Source organism: Lagopus leucura, unplaced genomic scaffold, assembly GCF_019238085.1.
Source record: "Lagopus leucura isolate 7727_CA_CO unplaced genomic scaffold, USGS_WTPT01 Super-Scaffold_100002, whole genome shotgun sequence".
NCBI classification, from domain to species: Eukaryota; Metazoa; Chordata; class Aves; order Galliformes; family Phasianidae; genus Lagopus; species Lagopus leucura.
Window position 1 is genome coordinate 9216425 of NW_024962263.1, and position 22152 is coordinate 9238576.

The 22152-nt window shown below is 41.1% G+C and overlaps 1 protein-coding gene across 3 annotated transcripts in view; it reads left to right on the forward strand.

Annotated features, from left to right (window-relative positions):
• Window positions 1-22152, forward strand: part of TXNDC5 (thioredoxin domain containing 5) — a 39775-nt gene that overhangs the window by 14800 nt on the left and 2823 nt on the right. The window contains exons 1-8 of one of the 3 annotated variants that reach the window (XM_042868768.1): window positions 6501-6697; window positions 10903-11052; window positions 12062-12167; window positions 12836-12932; window positions 14723-14838; window positions 16806-16892; window positions 18546-18686; window positions 21149-21234. In XM_042868768.1, coding sequence (XP_042724702.1) covers window positions 6501-6697; window positions 10903-11052; window positions 12062-12167; window positions 12836-12932; window positions 14723-14838; window positions 16806-16892; window positions 18546-18686; window positions 21149-21234 — 980 coding nt within the window. Of the gene's footprint in view, window positions 1-6500; window positions 6698-10902; window positions 11053-12061; window positions 12168-12835; window positions 12933-14722; window positions 14839-16805; window positions 16893-18545; window positions 18687-21148; window positions 21235-22152 lie in introns of those variants that run through there. The other 2 variants (XM_042868769.1, XM_042868770.1) reach the window with 2 other exon arrangements.

Genomic DNA, 22152 nt, shown 5'->3' on the forward strand with positions numbered 1-22152 from the left:
TTTTGGGAAATATTTCACCATGTTCTTCCATCTTTTCCTCCCTTTCCTCTTCCTCTTTTCTCTCTTAGTAACAGTTAAACTATCTCCAGACTTTCTTCCTCTCAACGTAGCACTGTTCCTCTGGTGATGTGAAGTAAAACCCTGTTGGACACCATTGTCCTTTGTGAATGTGGCCAGTAGGTCATGTATCTGAATGTCTGGAATGGCTTTGTGAAATAATTTTGTGAAATAGAAATGGAGTTGAATGTTAACCTCCTTGGAAAGAAACACAATCAGTATCAACTACGGTGGCTGCTTATTTTTATTTTTATTTTTTAATTTATCATACGGTATCTAGAGAATTAATATTCTAAGCCATAAAATAATGTGGTGCACAGCAGCTTCTCAGTTAATCTGAGATATCCAGAAAGTGAATGAAATTTTGAAGGACAAGACTCTCATAGCAAGAGAAGAGAAATAGTTAGAAATAGAAGTACAAAGAAGTATGACAAAGAGCTAAACAACGAAAGAACGAAGCTGGCTGGAGAGAAAAACTTCCTTGCACCAAAGATGCAAAACTTGCAGAAAGATTGCAAAGATTGCAGAAACCAAAGAGACAAGTTTGGAGTGAGTGAAATGCATAAAGAAGGCACTCGTTTAAATCCTACTCGGCTCGCTCCCATGTGAAAGATTGGCTGCTTGCTTTATTCTTGATTCTCTGTACACTCTACTTCTGTGAAACCATAGATATTGCATTTGACATCAGCTGTTAGGGGAAAAGAAGTTGATTACTCTTCCCAAACTTCCAGATTAGATTACATGACACACTGGAAGCATAAACTGAATGTTAAGTAATGGTAACTCTGTCAGTTAGAATTATAGTCCTCCATGCCTTTGAGACTTCTTTTTTAAAGAGAGGTGGTGCTGCAGTTCTGAAAAGAAAATGAAGGAAAAGAAATTGCCCTTATTTGTCCCCTAAATTGCATCTGGCTTCAAAAGAACAACCTCAGAGTCCAGCTTTTCCTTGGGTGGATATTAGAGTATGCTGGTCCTGGTTACGAGCCACCAAATGGGTACAAAACAAATCAGGGAGAAAGTGCTGATTAAAAAATAATTAAAAACAGTTTTCTTACTGTATTGCATGTGGAACTGGCCAGAAACCACAAATGAGTAACGGTCTACACAAGTATGTTTTTCCTTCAAAACTTTGTTCACCTTCTGGATATCTCAAGTATCCAAAATTCTGCTCCTGCATGCAGCCCCCATTTCTTGTGCTTCAAGCTGGTTTCATTCAGGGTATACTGAGAAATCACAGGGGCTGTGTAATGTGTCAGGCATTACAATGGACCAATATTAGTAGTGGCAGATAAAAGCAGCTGCAGGTTACTTAAGAGGGTGTGTGCCATGTAATGGAAGAGAATTCAACCATGGAAAAAATAGCCTCCAGTATTCCATCGTCAAGGGGAATTCATTAAAGCAGCTGCAAAATTAACAGACAGGAAATTCTTTCTTTATGATCCATGAAATCTTCAATCTATATTTTGCTATTCTTCCCAGCAACTTCTAATTGCATAACTGAATTTCCCTGTTTATTAATTTTGTAGTGTTGTGACTTACAATTGAAAGTAAATTGCCCAAAAGAAAAATCCGGTTCATTTGACCAAACCAAAGGAATCTGAAGACCATGGAGAGAGTAGCGTTTCCATCAATTATGTCCTCCTTTCCTGCAGCTGCTGGAGCTATTGAAGCTGGGTTCTGTGGCCGTAGTGGTCAGAGTCCCACAGAGATGGTGGACGGCCATCACAATGAGAACACATTTCCTCCAGAAGCAAGAGATCTTCCATACAGTTGGATTGCTCTTTCCTTTCTGCTGTGCCATTTGCTGGGTTGTCAAACTCCTAGTGTTTTGTGGGTGGCAAAATGATGTCATTTTCTTCAACAGCTTGTAATAATTTCCACTCCCAACCCTTCACGAGAGGTACAAATTACCAAAGAAAAAGGGCTATCAGCTTACAGATGGCAGTGTCGCTTTTCTTTTCCATTGAGATCACAATATCCTTCTTTCTAGCTGAATGACAATTGTGCTGTCACTAAAATTACGTAACACTCTTTCCCCTGAGAGGTTATGCTTTAGGATTCAAAGGACAGCTGTCAAAATACAACATGCTCTATTCTGGGCGTTGGAAGTCTCTTAGGGGGTTGTACAGATGAGTTTGGCTTTTTCTTTTCTCGTGTGGATCATAGATAGAATTAGCAGTGGAATGTAAATTAGAAAATGACATTTATGTGGCAAGTTAAGTGAAACACCTGAGATATGATGACACACTAAAATAACTTGTGTTTGCTGTAAATCACAGGGGTCACAGGTGAAAATAAATGGCAGCAGCGCACTGACTCAGTGCAGTTTGGTAGCCTACACTGAAACTGACTTTTCTCTTTATTTTGTATGCTATTAGGCTGTACAACGTGTAGTAAAAGCTGCTCTGATTTTCTAGGTGTTCCCTGATATCTTGAAATCAGCTGTGCTGTAATACTGTCCACTGCTGCCAATTGCTGTGAAGAGGCACTACATCAAGGAAATTCAGTCTAGTTTTCCACTGTGATCGGGAGGAAAAAACTCCAATAGTTTTAGAACATTCCCCAAAACAGAAAGAGGAAAGACGAATAAAAGAAAAAAAAAAAACAAAAGAGGAGAAATGCTGGAAAAAGTATCTTGGTTTAGGCAAAAAACATGGAGCCACATTTTTGTCTGGAGGAATTGAACAGGGCTGTTTTTGAGGAGTCAGAGTGGCTCTATAAGGTGACTTTTATTTCCTTCAAAGCTGAATGTAAGAAAGAAGTGTGCATATGTCATTTTCATTTAAAAAAAAGAAAAAAAAGAAAAAAAAAATTAAAACCTTTCTAAATAACAGTAGACAGCAAATCTAAGCTAGGCCAATGCAGATCTTAAACCCTGAGGCTCAGCTTTTCCTGCTCAAATGACTCATTAACTGGACCGGGTGACACCTCTGGTGTTTCTTTCCTGTGGGTCTCAGGCAGATTCTTGTTTTCCCTCAGTATTTCTCATCATGAGTATTCCCTGCCCACACAACTTCAGTTGCTATTGTAAAACACTGCAGAAACAGGAAGATCTTAACAAAACAAGCCTGGTAGTATCAAAGTCCTTGAAATCGAAGAAAATTGATGTGAGGAAGGAGAAGTGTAAGAAAATAGATCAACAGTACTGCTTCTAAGGGGTCATTTTCTCCCACCTGCAAATAAGGGGAGAACTCTATATTAGGTGGTAAAAAATCTATATTGAGTAACATAGAAGAAGAAAAAGTGTGGCACACATATGAGTGAATCAAACTTTGGTTTGCAGAGCACCTATTTCTGGAAGCAAGCCAGTCACTTGCCGTAGGTTGCTTAGGTTGCCAGCAAGAAAATACATTAAAATATAACATACCAAACCAAAACAACTGAAAAACATACGCAAAGTGGATGCATACATAACATCATCTTTTTAAGTGACGACGATAACATGGAACTAGTTGTCTGTGACGTGAATGGAAGGCGAAACATCTACAACATAGACAAACTCTTAGATAAGATACTAATCACATTTTAGGGATACATTTAACATCAGGGATAAGGAGACTAAGATGTACAGGTATTACAAAGCATTCGCTGCTCAGCTGTGTGAATGGAAGAAAGGATGGCTTATTTTTTATTTGCTGGTCTGGTTTGTGTGGAAGATCTCTGGGACAGCATTTGTGAATGCGTGGGAGATGTTGGCTTGTTTAGCCTAGCAGAAAGAAGGCTGAGAAAGGATGCCATCTCTACCTCCAGACACTATCAGTAAGAGGCAAAGAGTATTTTGTCTAATGGCCAATGCTGACATAGGAATGATCTGGTACAAGTCAACAATAAGTAAAGGCTGCCTTTGAAAAATGTTCATAATCCTAGGCAAGGAATTAACTTTCAGAGTAGCGTAGGCAAAAATCTCTCAGTCATCTTAAAATCGAGCTAAGAAAGTTTACAAACAGGCTCATAGGATGGTGTTACAAGGACTAATTGCTGTGACCTCTGAGCTCCTTTCCAGGCCCAGGTTCCACTCTTATGCCATGTACATTCTCTCTGACTACATGTTGCCCACCAAGTACACCTCCTGGCCAACCTCCACATGTGGATAAATAACTTGTTGGTAGCGTGCTAACTCTGCAGGGCAAAGCAGCATGAGGAGTATAAGGACTGCTCCTCTGCACACCCTGCAGCCTACAAAGATCCCAGGGTGAGTTCCCCAGAGCAGAGCTGAGGAGAGCTGCAGCCCTGATGGCGGCTGTAGCTCCTCGCAGGGAACGGAAGGGCAGCGTTGAGCTCTGCTGTGTGCGACAGCGACAGGGCCCGAGGGAACGGCATGGAGCTGCATCAAGCAGGGGCAGCTGGGGGTTAGGAAATGTTTTTTCACCAGAGGGCAGTGGGCATGGAACAGGCTGCTGGAGTTCAGGAAGTATTTGGACAATGCTGTTGTCCAGTTTGGATTTTAGGTGGTCCAGTGTGGAGCCAGAAGATGGATTCAGTGATGCTGGGGGACTCCTTCTAACTCAGGATATTCTATGAGTTGTGTTTCCAGGTGTGAGAAGAGGTTAGGAGATTGGTACTGGGGTGCGTGTGCAGGGCTTATAGGAGGCTATGAGAGTCAGAGCCAGCAATAACTGTCTGCATCCAAAGATTAGACACTGCTAACTGCTGATCAGCAAGATGCAATTGCAGCAATCATAACCTGTTGCTGCTAATCTCTCCCTAAGAAGAGGTAACAGCTCCTGGCAACTCTTTGTCTGGTCTAGTATTAAATGGGGAGGTTGGCGGCCCAGCTTGCAGCAGGGGGATTGTAGACTCATGATCCTTGGGGTCCCTTCCAATGCAGGCCATTCTGTTGTTCTGTCATTCTGTCTTAAGGACCCTTCTCCCAGGTCCTGCCAGCTCAGCTGTCCCATGGTGGGATCATGTCTGCGAAGAACAACAGCTTCCAGGTGTCAGTGACTTGCAGCTGTAATGGATCATCCCTGGGGAATGCCTGGAGCACAGGAGGTGGGGGCTGGAGAAGCAAGAGGTGAGGTGGTACTGTGTGTTGCCTTCAGAGGTGATGCAGCATGGAGATGGCAGAAAGGGAGAGGGAAACGAATGTTGTTGACTGGCTGAAGTCTTATTCATGCTTATCTGGCACACCTTTACCTTGCGTGATGGGATGTGATTACGGTTTGGGATGGGTGAGACCTCTGTGGGGGTCCTATGAAGAACTACAAAGCTGCGGCTGCTATTCTCCCCCAGCTCTGCTGTGTACTAATGCAGTTAATGGGAGGAGGGCAAGAGCTGAAAATAAAGTTCATCAGCTCCAGAGGCAGAGGGAGCAGAGGGCTGGAGCAATTTGATTTTAATCAAGTTCTAAATCAGCAAGCTGGAAACACTGATTTACATTATCAATATCAATTTTATTAGCATTTTACGGAGAGGAATGAGGTAATTGCAAAGGCAGATTCATTCTTATTGGCAGTTCTGACCTAGCAGCACTTCTTGCTGATTAAAGAGAGCTCAGCTGTGACCTGCCTCGGCTCTCCTGCTCCTGGGAATTATGAACCGTACTTCTATTTCTACTACATCTGAAAGTAATACTGTATTTATTTCTGTCATTTTTATGTGATCTATATCTTACTGCACTGCAGGGGATTTACAAATTTATTAAAAATGATTTTAAAATGGCTTTTCACTAACCTATTATTTAATTAAGGTCATAGAAATGCTTAATTTAATGAAAAAGCCTATTTTTAAATGTGCTAGATGTACAGAGTGAAACAACGAAAATAACCTTGCATGAAAAATAACTTGAGAAGGTACTGCCTGTGGTTGGAGAGCTCACCTGTTGGTATCGGGACACGGCTCTTCAAAGACTTAGAATTACTCATTCTCACCCTCTCTGTATTGCTATTTTTGCCTACGGGGTTTTGTTGGTACTTTTTCATATGCTAAAGAGGGGGGATAATCTACATTTCTCCTTTTCCTTTTTGAATTAATGATTATTCAGTCACTGAAGTTGGTTAGTACAGAAATAAGGGAAGATAAACTCGTTTGAAGAGAAAGTTAGTAGACTGGTACTTAATGTGATACAGGTTAATGCACTGGACTATCCCAGCTGGCTTTTTTTTCAAGCTTGGTGGTAAACAAAGTACCAGTATTTTGCAACCGCTTCACTTATAAAGATTTTTGGAAGAGGCCGTACCTTTCAAGGCTAATTTGAACGTTGGAAATAAAATTTGGCGTAGCTTTCATTTTTTTGCCCTCTCTGCGATTACTGTGAGCTCTTAGCGACGGCTCTCGCAAAAGCGTCCCTTTTCACCCACTCACTTCCCCACGCAGCCCGGTGCCGGAGCGAAGGGTTGCGGGGCGGGCGGCACAGAGGGCGGGGCCGGCGGTGGCGGGCGGGCAGGGAGGGAGGCGGCGGCGGCCGCCCGGGGCTTTTCGCTGCTCGCTGCCTTGTCGCTGCCATGGCTTCGCTGCGCTCCGGCCCGGCCTGGTGCCGCCTGCTCGCCTGGGCCGCGCTCGGCCCCGTGCTTTGCGGAGGGTCGGTGCGGGCCGAGCCGGAGCCGGAGGCGGACCCGCACGCGCGGCACCTCTACAGCGCCGAGATGCTGAGGCACGGCGCCGCCGCCGCCCCGCACTTCGTCATGTTCTTCGCCCCGTGGTGGGTATCGGAGCGCCGGGAGGGCCGGCACGGCTCGGCTCGGCCTGGCCTGGCCCTGCGCGGCGTCTCCCAGCCCGCCTCTTCCCCCGTTGACGTGGCGCCGGGAGGCGGCCGGGCCGGGGAGGCCTTGGGGTCGCTCCATGCGCCTTCCGCCGGGCGAGGGGCGGCACACGTGGTGAATGGCGGCAGCGGAGGGCCGGGCCGAGAACGGGGTGAAGCCTGGTGCGAATCGCCGCGCCCGGACCGGGACCTCCGGCCCTAAAATGGGACCCTCCGCCGAGGGGAGGCAGCTGGGGTGGGCTGGGCTGGATGGGGATGGCGCGGAGCAGCCCTGTCACGGCGGTGGGACGGGGAGCCCGTGCGGGGAGCCTGCAGCAGCTTTGCACGCAGACCGAGGGCTTTCGTTGTACTAACGAAACGGAGACTTTGCTGACTTCCATGCCCCCGCGTCCCCGGCCTTGTAGATACTTTCTTGAAGAAGTTTAGTCCTCTTTACTGCTGCAGATGTGAGGATGAGTTTGCTGCGAAAGTAATATAAATGAAAGCTTCCAAGCAGTATAAACGGAAGTCCCTCAGGCTGCAGGTAATAGTGGCAGAGCTGGGGAGCTACCGTATCTGCAAGATATTCACTAGGTTCTCGTTCTAGACTGGCACGTTGGACACGAGAATAGTCAGAGCCTAAGAACAGGACTTGGATGGGCATTACAGCAGTCAGTGGGACAGTAGTTCTCATCTCTGGGCCTCTGCAGTGGTTGTTCTTGTTCTCCTTTTCTGCTTCACTCTCTCCTTTTTTTTTTGTCCATCCCAGTAGTGTTATTACAGGTTTTGTTGTCAGGGTTGCTTCTTTTCCTCCCCAAGTTTTCTTAGGTTGAGATAATGGAATGATGTCTTAGCTTTGGACCGAAATGTGCCTACTGCAAACTTTTGGTACCTGGTGCCACTGAGGCGCACGTATGTCATGATACTCTTTGAAATCAAAGCTAGAGAAGTATTTCCTTTAAGAAATGAATTTTTTTTTTTTGTTACTGCCATCAACTTGTTTATGACATAGAGAAGTTAAGTAAAAGCTTGAAAGAGCCTGAAATTTTCCTTTGCTCACTGAAAGTTACAAAACGGAGGAAGCCCAACTTGCTGGTGAAGGATCTTTGAAAGTAAGAAATTCCTATGCAGAACAGGAGTGCTCAGGAGGTAATGTTTGCGTTCAAGCTTCAACTGACTGTTTCACAGGCATCTCTGAAGCCATATGGGCTTTCGTCTAGGATCACAGTTGTAGGAGACCCTGTGCCAAGAAGGCCATTGCAGAGTCCGGCATATGTTTCACATCCTCACTGTGCATCAGAGAGAGCTCTGGCCTTGCAAACTTGGACCACTCTGTGCCCTTGGGAGGGTTGCAGATTTCTGCCCAGCATGCATGTGAGGAAGCTGTGTCCTTTCCCACATTTGCTCCAGCTTCTCTGAACATTACTCTCATGCTTAACGTGCCTAATCCAAATTCCTGGGTCTCAACTCCAGGTCCTTGGTCTGGACTTCTGGCTCCTGACAGGCAGCAACAGGTCCAGGTTTTATGTTCAAGGGGAAGCGAGGGGAACAGATGCTGGAGAGAGATGCTTATATACACTAGTAGTTTTATCATTGGTAATGTCAGATGGCAGTCTAACAGCCCCAGAACAGACTGTGGACTCTTCTGTTAGAACCGACAGCCATACTGCTAGTTGGTTCCAATGTGCTAATCTCCTTGTGCTTCTCACTGATGCAGGCATTTTGACACTGGTCCATTTAGTTAGTGAAGGAGAAGCCTAGCAAATTCTACAACGTTCAGTTGAATTTTCTTTGGGATTGTTAGAGGTGCTGGTAATGTTAGATAATGAAGGCTGACAATGAGTTGAGATAAACAGGACCAACCTCTTCTGCAGAATTCTTCAAACAAACATTGCCATGGGCCTCCCTCTTCCTATTCTTATAGCAGCAGCATCAATAAGGTCTCACATTTGTTTTGAGTACTGTGGGCCAATACAAATAAATAAAATGAAAAGCACACCAGGTCATTTGCCATCAGATTTTTGATCATCAGCTTGTATTCCTTGGTATCTACACTTGAACAGGTTTGACTCTCAATGATACCAAATAGCTTAAGATTTTGGCCTAACCAGTTGTGTACCTACAGAAAATGGAAGTTTCCCCGATTCCTTAGTTGGAAGGACTCTCAGATGAGTAGTTTCATTGCCTTATTTTGACCACTGTGATCTTTCAGCATATTCTGGAAGTCAACCGAACTGAAGCATTAGCATGCTGGATTGCCAGAGTTTGTTGTGGTTGTATTGAAATCTTGACTGGAATTGATCTTGGCTGGACTCTCTTGTCCAGAGGGGGCTGGTCCTAAGATGCTTGTGCCTACTTAACCTAGGGTGTGTGGGTGTTTTTAAGTTAGGTGATGATTTGCATCATGTCTTGCTGTGGAGTTACCTTAGCTAAGTGCAGAACTGTGGATGTGCTGGTGACATCCAAAAATGTCTTTGTTCCTCACTAGCCAATCCTAGCCTAGGAAATCCACTGTCAGGTCTTCCAGGGGAGAAGCACTGATTGGTTAGAGTTCAGATGATCAACTTAGCTGCAGACTCTTACAAAAAAAAAAAGCTCTCTCCTTATGTCCTGATGTTAGTAGTGTACAAGAAGAAGGATTTTTGTTTTGTTTTGTTCTCAGCAATCTGAATCTTTTCTGTAGCATTTCTTTTGCGTATTGATTTATCTTTATAAACACAGATTATGCAGGAAAGGAAAGGCAGAGCTGCTTGTTGATAGCTCTCTACCATCCCTGCTGGCTGCTCTTCTCTTCCAGTCCCTCTGATATAAAATGGGGATGATAACAGTATGTGCATGGGACTAAGAAAGATGCATAATGTTATGCAGGCCTGCTGTCTTTGGTTTTGAATTCTCAGGTTTTATATAGTCTCCAGTTATATCTGAGGCATTCTAGAAGAAAGTATTTCGGGGACAGTCTTGCCTTTTACTTCTTTAAATATAAACTGAATTTTTATGAAAACAGAGAATGACTAACTAGTTTGTTTCTGATTCAGATATGAGCCTTTTTCTTGCTATATTTTCAATTTCAGCTCATATAATCTGAAGAAGGAAGGGAATGGTGAACTGTATAGAGCAAAGATCACGGTGTTAAATAGGAATAAGGTAGTTCTGTTGTGTACTTAAAAAAATATATATTAAAAAAAAAAAAAGTGTGAATTACTTGAGATTTCCTTTCACAGATGTCCATTCCCAGTTATTGAGCACCAGTCAGTGTTCACTGAGAATCCCAAGTCATCCTCTTGGAGCTCCATCCATGGAGAGTTGACAGTTTTCAGTCTGAAGTTAAATATTTAAGAATTATTTAAGTTTAGTAATACACATTGTATTCCTTCACCATTATAATTCAGAATGAGGTTATATTCCTCTACGTGGTGGGAATATATGCCCCCAGTATGACCAACTGCAACAGAATCTTATCAAGATTGAAAGATGGTGATGTTTTTTGTCTCAATGAACCAGAGAAGCTGGAAAGGTGTGAATCTGTGCAGATTTTCCGAGTGGGCTCAAAGCCAATTGTATGAGTGAAGTTGTTTTAAATGGAAGATCTGAAGGGAATAAGAAACAATTTCCCCTGACATCCTAATGCTGTTTTAAGTGTTAAAAAGTAGACCTTCTAGGTCATGTCAAGGGCAAAAACAGCTTTCATACTAGTTGAAAAGTTTTCTGGTTAATCCAGTTGTGTATTTCTAGATGCACTGAAAGATTGGCAAAAGCAGCCATTAAAGAGAAATGGAAATCCTTCTGGAAAGACTTCTTTCCTGCTGCTTAAAAGGCACGGTACTTTCAAATGTTGGAGAGTATAGAAAGCTGGTCAGCCTCGTGTGATTTTAATTCTAGGCAGCTGGGAAATGCAGACTGCTTTTCTTAATAGCATCTCTAGGTTCAGAAGGTGCTCAGTAGGCCTTCTCTTGATGGTTTTTACAAGGCATTTGCAGTGTTGTCACACGATACATGGTACTATTCACTGTTACTTACTGTAGCGGCGTTTGAGTATGGAAGATGTCCAACTTAGCTATTTTTAAATGTATCAGCATCTCTGATTATTTTGTGTATGGCTTTTCCAAGGATTCATTCCCTTCTAAAGAGAACAACTGTAAGGAAATATTTTGTTCATTCTGTTGCAGGTGTGGACATTGCCAGCGTCTCCAGCCAACTTGGAATGATCTGGGAGATAAATACAACAACATGGAAAACCCACAGGTCTATGTTGTTAAAGTGGATTGTACTACAGACACTCCTCTGTGCTCTGAATTTGGCGTCCGAGGATACCCTACGTAAGTATAGAAGGAGATCTGGTCCTGTGTCATTCTGTTTGAGTTTTCCATGATCTTCTGCCAACTTGTTGAAACTAATTTCTTAGCTCTGTGTTTTGGTAGTTTTCTCTGTAGCCCCGTGAATCTCTTATATTCCATTTAATCCTTTTTACTGTCTTGCCAAGTATGATGTGATATATGCTACTCTTGCTCTTCTTTCTTCCGAAGAAACTGTGTTATGTCTTGGAGATGAACTGTTCAAATAAAGTCCAGAATTATCCTCCTCTCTCTCATAGTACCCTGTTCTCAAGCACTTTCCACAGCCCATGCTTTTCAGTTTCCTTCCCTGGGCTCTCTTTGCCTGGTGCTACTGCTGACCTCAGCAACAGGCTGAACATGACATCCACCCATGGCTACATTTGCTTTGACTCTGATTAGAAGCTGAGAGTTATAAATAGCAAAGTCCTCATTGAAATAGGAATTGTCCTTAAGGGCAATCTGTGGCTTAGTTCCGCTAGAAATACCAAGAAACAATGAAGTTTGCAACTTTATTTTAGTATCCCCAGAAGCAAACGCTGGTTGCCTTTGTATGTTTGTATAGTTTATGTTGTGGCACGGTTCCTTACAAAAATAGAAAGAATAGCAGAGACTCTGAGTAAGGAAGAATTGAATGGTTATCTATTACCACCTTGGGATACGTAATATTACTTGCATTGTGTTGCTTTTCAGCACTTTCATATGTTCATTTCTTTACAACTTGTGAAATGAGAAGAGAAAGAAAAATATTAAAGAAGAATGAAAAACTGGTTGTTTTTTAAATCCCCTGTAAAAATTGATATGGGAATGAAAAAGAGTCCTAAGTTCTGGAAGTTACCCTTCAAGTTGAGGGAGGTGTGTGGTATTGAAATGAATTATTGGGAATAATCAAGAGAGCTGAATTGCTGTGAATTAATAAAGCGTCTCAACTTCCTTGGAATGTTTCACATGTGTGAATTTTTACCTCACTCTTTTCTGCATTTTAATCCTTTAGTTTAAAGCTGCTTAAACCAGGACAAGAGCCTCTGAAATACCAAGGCCCTAGAGACTTCCAGACGCTGGAAAACTGGATGTTGGAAAAACTAAATGGGGAACCATCTGTAAGTGGAAAGGGAATAGGAAAAGGAAATATTTCCTTCTGCAGACTTGCTGTTCTATCTATAGGTTAGGTTTCAGTCTCTGGCAGAAAATCTGCTCCTGAGAATAAAAGTCAAGTGAGAAAACGATGTGGAGCAGCTTCCACATAAGTTAGAATAATAATAAAATCTGATATCCTATGAGCTACATTTTGTGCCTGTATTTAAAACTACAGGAAGTACATAGTGCAGTTTTTAATGTTTAGCGTTTTGATATTTGAAGATTGAATTCTTTATGTCAATTCATTTAGCACCTTCAGGCTATAATATCTCTGGAGTAAGAAAAGTGACTTGTCTATAATAGAGGATAAATTGCATAATTTCCTCTTAACAATGTGGGATGCTATCTTTAGCTTGATTATTAGCTGATAATGCTGTAGTCTACAGGAAGGGATTAAACTAATTGGTTAAATAAGTTAAACTAATATCATCTCTAGGAGAACCGTTGAGTTAGCACTTACATATATTAGACAAGCCTTGCCTAAAACTGAATTTTTAATTGCTGTTGCTAATCAAGATATAACTACATGCTGAGCACAATTAGAAAATGATTATGCACAAACAGTGATCTTTTTAATAAGTTTACATTAAATGCTTAACTCATTCATGAAATGTACTTCCCTCTTGAATAGGATTCAGAATCTACTGTGGAACCACCAAAAGCCCCTGAACCTAAGCAGGGAATGTATGAACTCTCAGCAGACAATTTCAAGACGCACATAGCAGAAGGTAACCTCTTTCATAAGCACGAGAGACTTGTTTACAGAGACCTGCCTAGTGGGAAGTGGGAAGCAGAAATATTGGTTCTTAACGTGCCTCCTTCCCAGTTAATTTTCCAGTAATGCCTCAGTAAAGAGGATGAACCTACATGCTGGGTAAAAATGCTGTAGTTTATTTACATACACTTTGCACGCCAGTAGAAAGCATAAGAACAGCACTCCAACCAGAAGACAGTAGAGTTAAGGCCAGATTAAATTAACTGCTCATGCCCATGTGATAACGTGAATGAAACAGACATTAAAGCTTCCTGAAGAAACCAATTAATTAATTAGAATCATATAAAATGTAAAGAAGGATTTTCTGCAGCAAATTTCCCTGTACGTGTGCCTTATCAGAGAATTACGTGGAAATTACAGTAGATTCTTCATTCAGCCATCAGGGAAACACAAACCGTTAAACAGTTTGAGAAGATTCTGTCAGTTGTTTAGTGCATGCATGAATGTTTTAATATGTGTCCATTGGCTTTCATATATGATTGGAGGAGGTATTCTCACGGTGATACCTGATAGTCGAGCAGCTTTATGATCATCTGTAAAGCTGTTGTCCTCTCTTGACTTCAACAGTGCTTAAATTTAGCTGAAGGCTTAGGAGTTCCGCTTGGAAGGTTGACTTTGGTTCTTAAAAACAGTTTCTGTCTACCTTTTCTGTGCTCTGGGGCTAGAAGATACATTTATTTTCTTTCAATCAGAAGAGAGTATCACAGAGTAAATGAGACAGAATAGCTACTGTGTGTTCTTAATTAATTCATGAGAAATTTCAGTATTGTCTTTACTTGATCAAAGCAGAGCTAGTCAATCATTTTTGAAGGTATTCCTGGTACACAGTAGGCAAGTTAAGACTAAAGTACTTTTGCAGTTTACATTTCCTAGTGATTTTTGTGGTATCTCTTGCCTGACCTTCTTCTGTGAACAACCCCCTGAACCAGAAATTCTAGCCCCCACAGTGGTTCTCAAAGGATTGTAATTCTGTTAAAGTTTTCCCACAATCACTGTTTTTTTCCTTCAAACTGTTTTTTTTTTTTGTCTGTTTTGTTTTTGGTTTCATTAAATTCATTTTTATTTTGTATTAAGAGAGCATTGCTTTGATGTGTGCAAAAGCAGGCAGCAACTTGAATTAATAGTAATTCTAATGAAAGGATATCACATATTCTGGTAATCTGCAAGTAGGATAATAATTTTAAACAATATATTAGCGTGAGGCAGCAGAGAGACTCTCCTCTCTGTAAAATGCCATGAAATTCTACAAAAGCAGCAGTTTTTGCAAGGTAGAAACAGAGAGAATTGTAAGATGAAGAAAATTATTTAGGCAGCTCTTGGACACAGAGCAGTGGTGTTTGCCTAGAAATTTGTACGTTGAAATCTAATTTGTACTTTGCTTTATGCTGTTACAAACACACATGCCTTGGTTCTTTCTACTGTGTAATAGGGCAAGGGATTGACATAGTAGAATTAGATATTCTAGAAAACTGTTAGGTTTAGTAGTAGTTCTAATACTTCATTTGTTGGCTTGAGTCTGTAAAGCTGCTTGGATCTTCAGGGAAATTGGCAACACTGAGGGACTGCATACAGTTTTGAAAACCTAATTGCTGAAATATTCTGCCCTGGCTTTTCATTCACAGTGTTTCCTATCTTTAACCCAGGAAATACCATGATAAATTTGCAGACAGAGATTAATGCCTAGCCTTTAATGGCAGCCAAATTAATTCCAAAAGAGTTAAATCTTTTTCTTTGACTTCAAAGGTAATCACTTCATCAAATTCTTTGCCCCTTGGTGTGGTCACTGCAAGGCTTTGGCCCCAACTTGGGAACAGCTGGCTCTGGCCTTTGAACATTCAGAAACTGTAAAGATTGGCAAGGTAGGTGACGTACTCTTTTCTTAATTTGCAGATGTTTTTGCATACAGATGTTTCAATCAACTGCCGTGCTGTTCATTCTGTGATTTGCAAATAATAGCTTTTAAATCTCTTCACATTCATAGTTCCTGTTTTAATTTTATGATGGTTATTTTCTTCTCACACATTCAGTATTCTACTTTATGTTGGAAGAGATGGTTGTTTAGTTACAATTAACAGGACTCCCTCATTTTAAACAAGAACTTGTTAGAAACATTGCATACTCCTTCCTGTGTTTCAGAGAGACTTGGGAATAAGTCTAAATACTTTTTAAATTTTTGCTGTTTATTCCCATTGAGCTTTCTAAAGTTTTCAGGGGGTCTCCCACCCTAAAAACTGATACCTTGTCCTGCTTTACTATTTCTCTTAGGGATGATAACCAGATTCTGTGGTGTATTTACCATGGGAGCTTGATATTTGTACATGGAGTGACTTCTGTGCAGAGGTATGCAGGTGGTCTGGCAATTCTAGTTACTGGCTTTATTTGCTGACCCATACCTAAGTTCAGGTCGCTAATGATGTGAACCTCCCTGTATTTGTCACTAGTGGAAAGCTGACAGGGCTCAATTTTCATATCCTTAAGCTTTCAGATAGGTTCACTGGTCTGAAAGCTTCCATGACACTTAGCAGTGCTATCTGTCCTGCAGAGAGACAAGAAACCAGCAGTCTATGTCTCTGCTCTCATAGTATTTTCAGCTGTTACTAGGGGTGATGAACTTGACTTTTTTTTCCCTGTGAAATGCTTTGATAATTGCTAATTCAGATATGCCACAGATGCAGAGAGCAGATCAGCATGGTTAAACTCTAGAGGAGACATGTATCTACTGTTGAGACCAGGTTGATATAAAATACACTCCCCTCTGAGACTAAAGTATCAGAAACTAATGTTGCTTTGATACCCATTGCACCAAATTTGTAAATGCTGATTAACTTTTGAAGAATGTGGAGTGCCTGATAAAATCATTGCTTAGCTTCAATATCTTCTTGAAGTTACCAGTCTGTTATCCAGAGGAATATAAACCAAAAATTTTCAGAAGCCATGTTCAATTGTCTGTTGTGTTCACAGTTGTCCCTGTTGCTGATATTTGCTCTCTAATAAAGCCACTGAGATTTGTCTTGATGTTTAGTCAGTTTTGGTTAACTGTATACATTATGAAGCTATTTTAAATGTGTTGGCTAAGATATTAGGTCTGTAATTAAACAGGAAATACAGCTGTTTCTAAGAAGGTTCAACCATGACCTTTGTGTAATCTGGGGAAATAGTGTCTTAGCAGCAATGCTATCTCTGGCATGGTTGTGTTTAATGTTTAGAACTGATCTTCAGGGATCTGGGTCAAAGTATTTCTAGTGTAAAATTCAAAATCCAAGTGTAGAGCAAAGACTTAAGTGCCTAAGTTATCTGTTTGCTTTGGGAAAGATTATGAGCAGGTAACTTTATAGATTGGTTTATGACAAATTAGAATTGAACGGTGCTACGCACTTGGAATTTCCTTTGGAGTGAAGTTAACTTCCTAGCTGTTGACATGCCTTCTGATTTCAAAGAGTAGTCTTACTTTCAGGTGAAGATATATTGGCTTATCCATTGTTTTAAAGCCTTTGCACGTTAGTATTCCAAGTATTTAACTAGAATACTTACGTTCCCATTGTTCTTTGCTGCTGTTTCTTCTACTTCCTCCCTCCCTCTGTTGTCCCTCTTGAAATAAAAGCAAAAATACACACAGCCTCCCAGCGACACAACCAGAACATTATTTGGAAGGCTGAAATAACTGTTGTCAAGAAAATACTCGGCACTGGCTTTTGCCAAGCTATGTATTCACTGTTCATGTATTTTTCTGGAATTTTTGAATATGAGGGAGGCTCTAATGCTTATTGTGTGTTTATTTTACACATTGAATGGTTTATATATATATTTTTTTTTTTCCAAATCGTAGGTCGACTGTACCCAGCATTATGAGGTCTGCTCTGAAAATCAAGTTCGTGGCTATCCTACACTCCTCTGGTTTAGGAATGGTGAAAAGGTGAGTCTGCAAGCTCAGACTGTTTTTTCCTGAATAATACATGGACTATGCTTGGATCCTGGGAAAAAAGGTCAAGTGGTTGTATATGAGAGACCACTTGTGACACAAAAGATGTTGCAGGTTCAAACCAGTACTAGAAGAGATATACTTGATCCACAGGTAAAAGTTAGAACGTTTTGCTCAGTGTTCTCTGCAAACAACTGAGCGGTGTTCATAAATCTGAAAGAAAGCACTATCCTGAAGTTTGCTAATGTGAGAGGAATTCTCTGTTTATCTTAAGACTCTACCTCCTGTAGAACACTAGATGAAATAGAAGTAATAAAAATATATTCAATTTTCATAATCTGTATCAAAGGGTTCTTATCTGTAAGTGATGCCAATCTGATGAGTGATGTCTGAGAATGGACATTTTCCTTTATAGAAATCTTCATGCAGACTCTGTGAGTGAGGGTCTTGTGCACCCAGCTGATGTTTCCCTGTAGAAATTCAGAGATGCCATGTTCTGAAGTCTGGGGAAAGTAAAATATTTATATACTGCATATTTTAATGCTGCATACGTGAACAGTAGCAAACATACTGTGAGTCGTAGTGTTGCTTATCATGTGTAACTGAAAGAGAGCTCGAATTGGATAAAATGGCACATCCAAGGTTAGAAGCATTTTCAGTTAGCAAGAATTCAGTCTGTTCATGGATTTAGTTTGAAGAACAGGAAATGTTCTGCTGTTGCTCCAGCATGATTTTCCAACTGCTTTATTTTTATTTTTAACATGGCTACAAAGGGCAGGATAACTTGCCAGAACTGTAATGGCTCAGCGTTGAAAAGTTAGCTGTGTTTTTTCTCAAAAGCCAGACTTTTTTTTTTCATAATTATTGAAGTTTAAGTTGCAGTGAATAAAGGGTGCAGTGAAAGAACTCAGATCACTGCTATTGTATTTGGCTAATATGAATCTCAGCCGTTTGTCTGAACAATGTATTTCTCTTGACGTTAAACTGGCCTGTCTCCACTGGCAGTGTTGGTATTCCCTGGTGACTTTCTGCCATCATGATCACGTTTGTTTATGGGCTGATACGATATATTTAAATGTAAAAAAAACCCCACAAAAACAGCAACTTTCCAATAATGTAACACAGAGATTCCTGGAAGTCCTTCTAGCCACTATTGTACTGTTCAGTAATATGGGGGAAGAGGAGGGCTGCTGGTTCAGCCATCCAGCATTGTTGTCCGTAATGCTGTCACCCATTCTGTCATAACTGACTGGCATCACAACACCCTCATTGGTTAGATTGAGGTAGCAGAAGCCCTGTGAGGAATGAATGTGGATTGACCCTGTCCTGCTATAATGGATATGAACAAGAAGGTAGCACAGTGAGCTGGTGGGTAGGGCATTTCAGCAGTGGCAGCAGTGCCAGTGGGTCACCACTGCTGGTGCAGATTTTTCTGAGCACGGCATGCAGGCTCTTGTTCATCGCTGGTGAAAATGCAGAGCTAATGGTCTTTGTTTTGAAACTGGGAATTTGCTGTATCAAATGGTACTATTGTGCTCTTTGTAGCTGTTATCATTTCCGTGGGAATAAATAGGAGGCATTACTTTTGGAACGACCTACACCTGTGTTAGATTAACTACACTCACACAAGCTATTTGATAATTGTAGGGTGACCAGTACAAAGGGAAGAGGGACTTTGATTCCTTGAAGGAGTATGTGGATTCCCAACTACAGAGCTCTGGGAAAGAACCACCAGCAAGTAAACCCACAGAAGCCCCACAGCCACCTGCAGAACCCACCCAGGCTGAGGTAAGTGCTCCTGCACTCTGCTACTGTATTAACAGAGTTTCTGCAGCCTGTCCAAGTTTTCCATGTGTTTTTCTCTCTGTTAGACCCACAGTTTCTAGATGTGAGCTGGGCCAAGTATTTTCTTAATTTTCTTTTCAGCAATTAGTGAGGGGAATCCAGCCGTAAATCTTACTGATACTTTTACTAACCTGAGTTACAGAATGTAATGAACAACTACCTCCTTTTATTTTAATGGTTGCAGTAAGTGATTTAGACAGTGTTGTAAGTGTGGTCTTTTTTTGGTGTGCTGAACTGCTGGCACCTCCATATGTGTGACAGCATGCTTTGTTGCTAGGGAGATGAATGTCACTTGCAAGATTCTCACTTGAACCCAAGGAAAAGGCATACAGTGCTGAGCCACTTGAAAAAAAGCCAGATCTCCATTCTTACAGACTCTCTGCAGAAACAGCAAACAGGCAAAGACGATGAAGATTGATCTAAATGTCTCAGGGCAGTGTGCACTGTGGCAATAAAACTCCTTGGGTTCTGAGGCTTATTTTAATCCTGCTTGTAGCAACTGGAGGGTTTATGAATATTGCCAAGGACTGTCAGGAATAACTTCATCATCTTTGCATAGCTGTGCTTCATGTCATGTAACTCTGTCTTTTTTCATCACTTCTGCATTTCATCTGCCATTTTTCTTACAGCTGAATATCAAATTGGTCTGGTAGAATAATTAGGGATAATTTTTAAGCGTTCTGTTTTATCAAATATGGAAAACACAATTCTGCCCAGAAAGTAAGGGATGGTGATTTACAGTCCTTTGTGATGTACATTATACTTACATAATATAAATATTTACATAATTAAAAATATTTATATTATTAATATATTTATATTTTATATATTTATATATTTATATATATAGCTGCTTATATGCAGCTTCTCACAAGAGAATATTACCTTTCCTATTTGGCTTCTTCCAGTTGGGTTGCTCATCTTGTGTAAGGTGGCTTCCAGATAGTGATATTAAGAGATGCAGTTTTCATCTTTCTCAACTTTTTAAATTGACCTCATATTTGGAAGGTATTAACAAGCTGGTGTTAGTGCAATGCAGGAAGTAATTAGTCTTCACTCTCTATTGTTAGAGAAATAACATAAACTATGTATGATGCAAATTCCCACTTACACCTTGACTGCACCACTGCACATGCAAAAGGGAAAAGACTGTGGGGAGGCAGGTTTGTTTTTTGTTTTTTTTTTTTTCCTAAATAATAGTAGATACAGTGTAGTACTAAACTTTTTTTCTTTGCAACTTTACATCTCAACTCAGTATTGCCACAACTGCTTGGTTGTTCACCTTCAAACACCTTGGTTCTGGATTTCGTCTCATGAGTCTACAGGATTCTAGCCCATGTAGCCAGGAAGCACTGACTGTGATTAGCAGCCACAGCTGGTACCTCAGGCAGCAAAAGCCATGAGTTCTGACTCCAAATCTGTGTTCCAATGTTGTGTTCCAACCCTGTGTGAGTTCTTATCTTACATGGACGTACTGCATGTCAGTCATTTCACAAAAGCTGAACTTTTATATCTGTCAGGCTTCAGAGCAGCCACACTTACCCAAAGTACTCAAAAATGATCCAGATGTGTTAAGGCAGAGTGACCAACACAAGATGCTGTCACTGTCTGCGTTCAAGTCTCTTTTTGGCTTCTCTTCATAGAACTTCCACTGCAGAATTGATAATCCTGGCAGCTGCGCTCTTGTGTTTGTTTTGCTTTCATTTGAATTTGAAACCTTTATAGGCACAAGATTCACTCATTTATTTATTTTGAATCCCTCCCATCTGTAAAGGTGTCACACAAAAATCCAGTTAGTTATGGTTCTGTGCTCTCATACAATGTGTGAGGCTGCCTTTAAGCACTGTGCAGTCCTCCCTTCTCTCCTGTGCCATTGCTTCTGATGTTATCAGGAGGAAAAATTCTTCATGGCGTCCGTGTGAGTGTGGTGTGGTGATGTTCTCCTGGCAGCCAGATACGTGTTTCTGCTAACAGCTTTCTCTGTGTCTGCAACACAGGGATATAGCAGAGGGAGATCAGCTGTCAAGACAACTCTAGTATGCCATAAGTTCCTCATGGAACAAACTCTCCATCAGCCATCACAGGTTTTATGCCAACTGCTCTCATCATTGCTCTTGAAATGCTTGCATGACAGCGTATTGAAGGGAAGGTGATTTTTTTTTTGAGCATATATAAGTTTGCCTGTTAGTAAAGTCCCCTGAAAACGGGCATGTTTTATTTCTTCAGATATGGATCTCTCTAAGGATGGAAAGTAGCTAAGGGGTAAATGTGAAGTATATTGCTTTTAATCTTGTTCATACCATCAGTAATGCTGTCTTTCCCAGTTTGAGTTTCCCTCTCAGGTAGCTAAATGCTCATTTGGCCAGTGTTAAACATACAACAATGATTTTACTTTCCTTTTTTAGCAGGCTACAGTGCTTTCTCTCTCTGAAAAAGACTTTGATGAAACCATTGCTAGGGGAATCACCTTTATTAAATTCTATGCTCCATGGTAAGTAATTTGTATCTCCTTTTCAGAGTTATTATTTTAATTTGTGCATTAGTTGTTGTAGGCCTTTGAGTTCCTCTGCAGTACTGCATTTGTTGCCTAGATCCGAAGTGCAAATTAACTGAAAAATGAGTGTGTTGGCAAGAGTTGCAGCCAAAAATTGGGTCTCTTCTAGCTTTCCTGGGATTCCTCTCTGTGGAAAGGCTGATAGAGAGGCTTTACCATGTTAACCTGCAGCTAATGTCAGGTAACAAGGAGAGAAAAGCTTTCTTCACAGGCTTAGCATGCTCCTATGCCTTGATTAGGGTAAGCTGAAGGAAGGCTATCGGCAGTGCTGGTTGAGAAAGGAGAACGTGCCAGCATTGGGATCTCTGTGCCACAACCAGTTTCTCTGGGAAGCATTACTTGAGCACCTGAAAATTGGTACAGACTGTGGAGCTTTGGATAATGGGCTGTCACTCTTCAAATATCTGTTTAAAAAACTAATTGGCACAAGTGGTGACTTTAACACTTTATTAAATGCTCTGTGTAATATATTCTTACAGCAACCTGTGGTAGAAATGATTGATGCAGATGGTGTAGGCGCACACTGAGATGAAAGCATTGGGGAAAAAAAGTAATGATGTCCTTCTTATCTGGCCTCTGCCATTTCTGGCATGGCCAGCACAGCCTAGCATTCAAGCTGGGATAAGACCCTAGTAGTACAAAAGCACAGAATATTTTCCTTTCTGAGACTGAAACAGTTATTCAAGTTTGTCTCTCTGGTTTTTGGACTTCATCCTATATATGTCTGATGGAATTTCACGAAATTTGTTTGCTGTCTTTCTCATCCATTTCCTGGATGAAGAAGAAACCTAGTGTGGGAGGACAGAAGAAAATTACGTTGAATGTCACTGTGAAAGATAATGCATCTCTGATTTG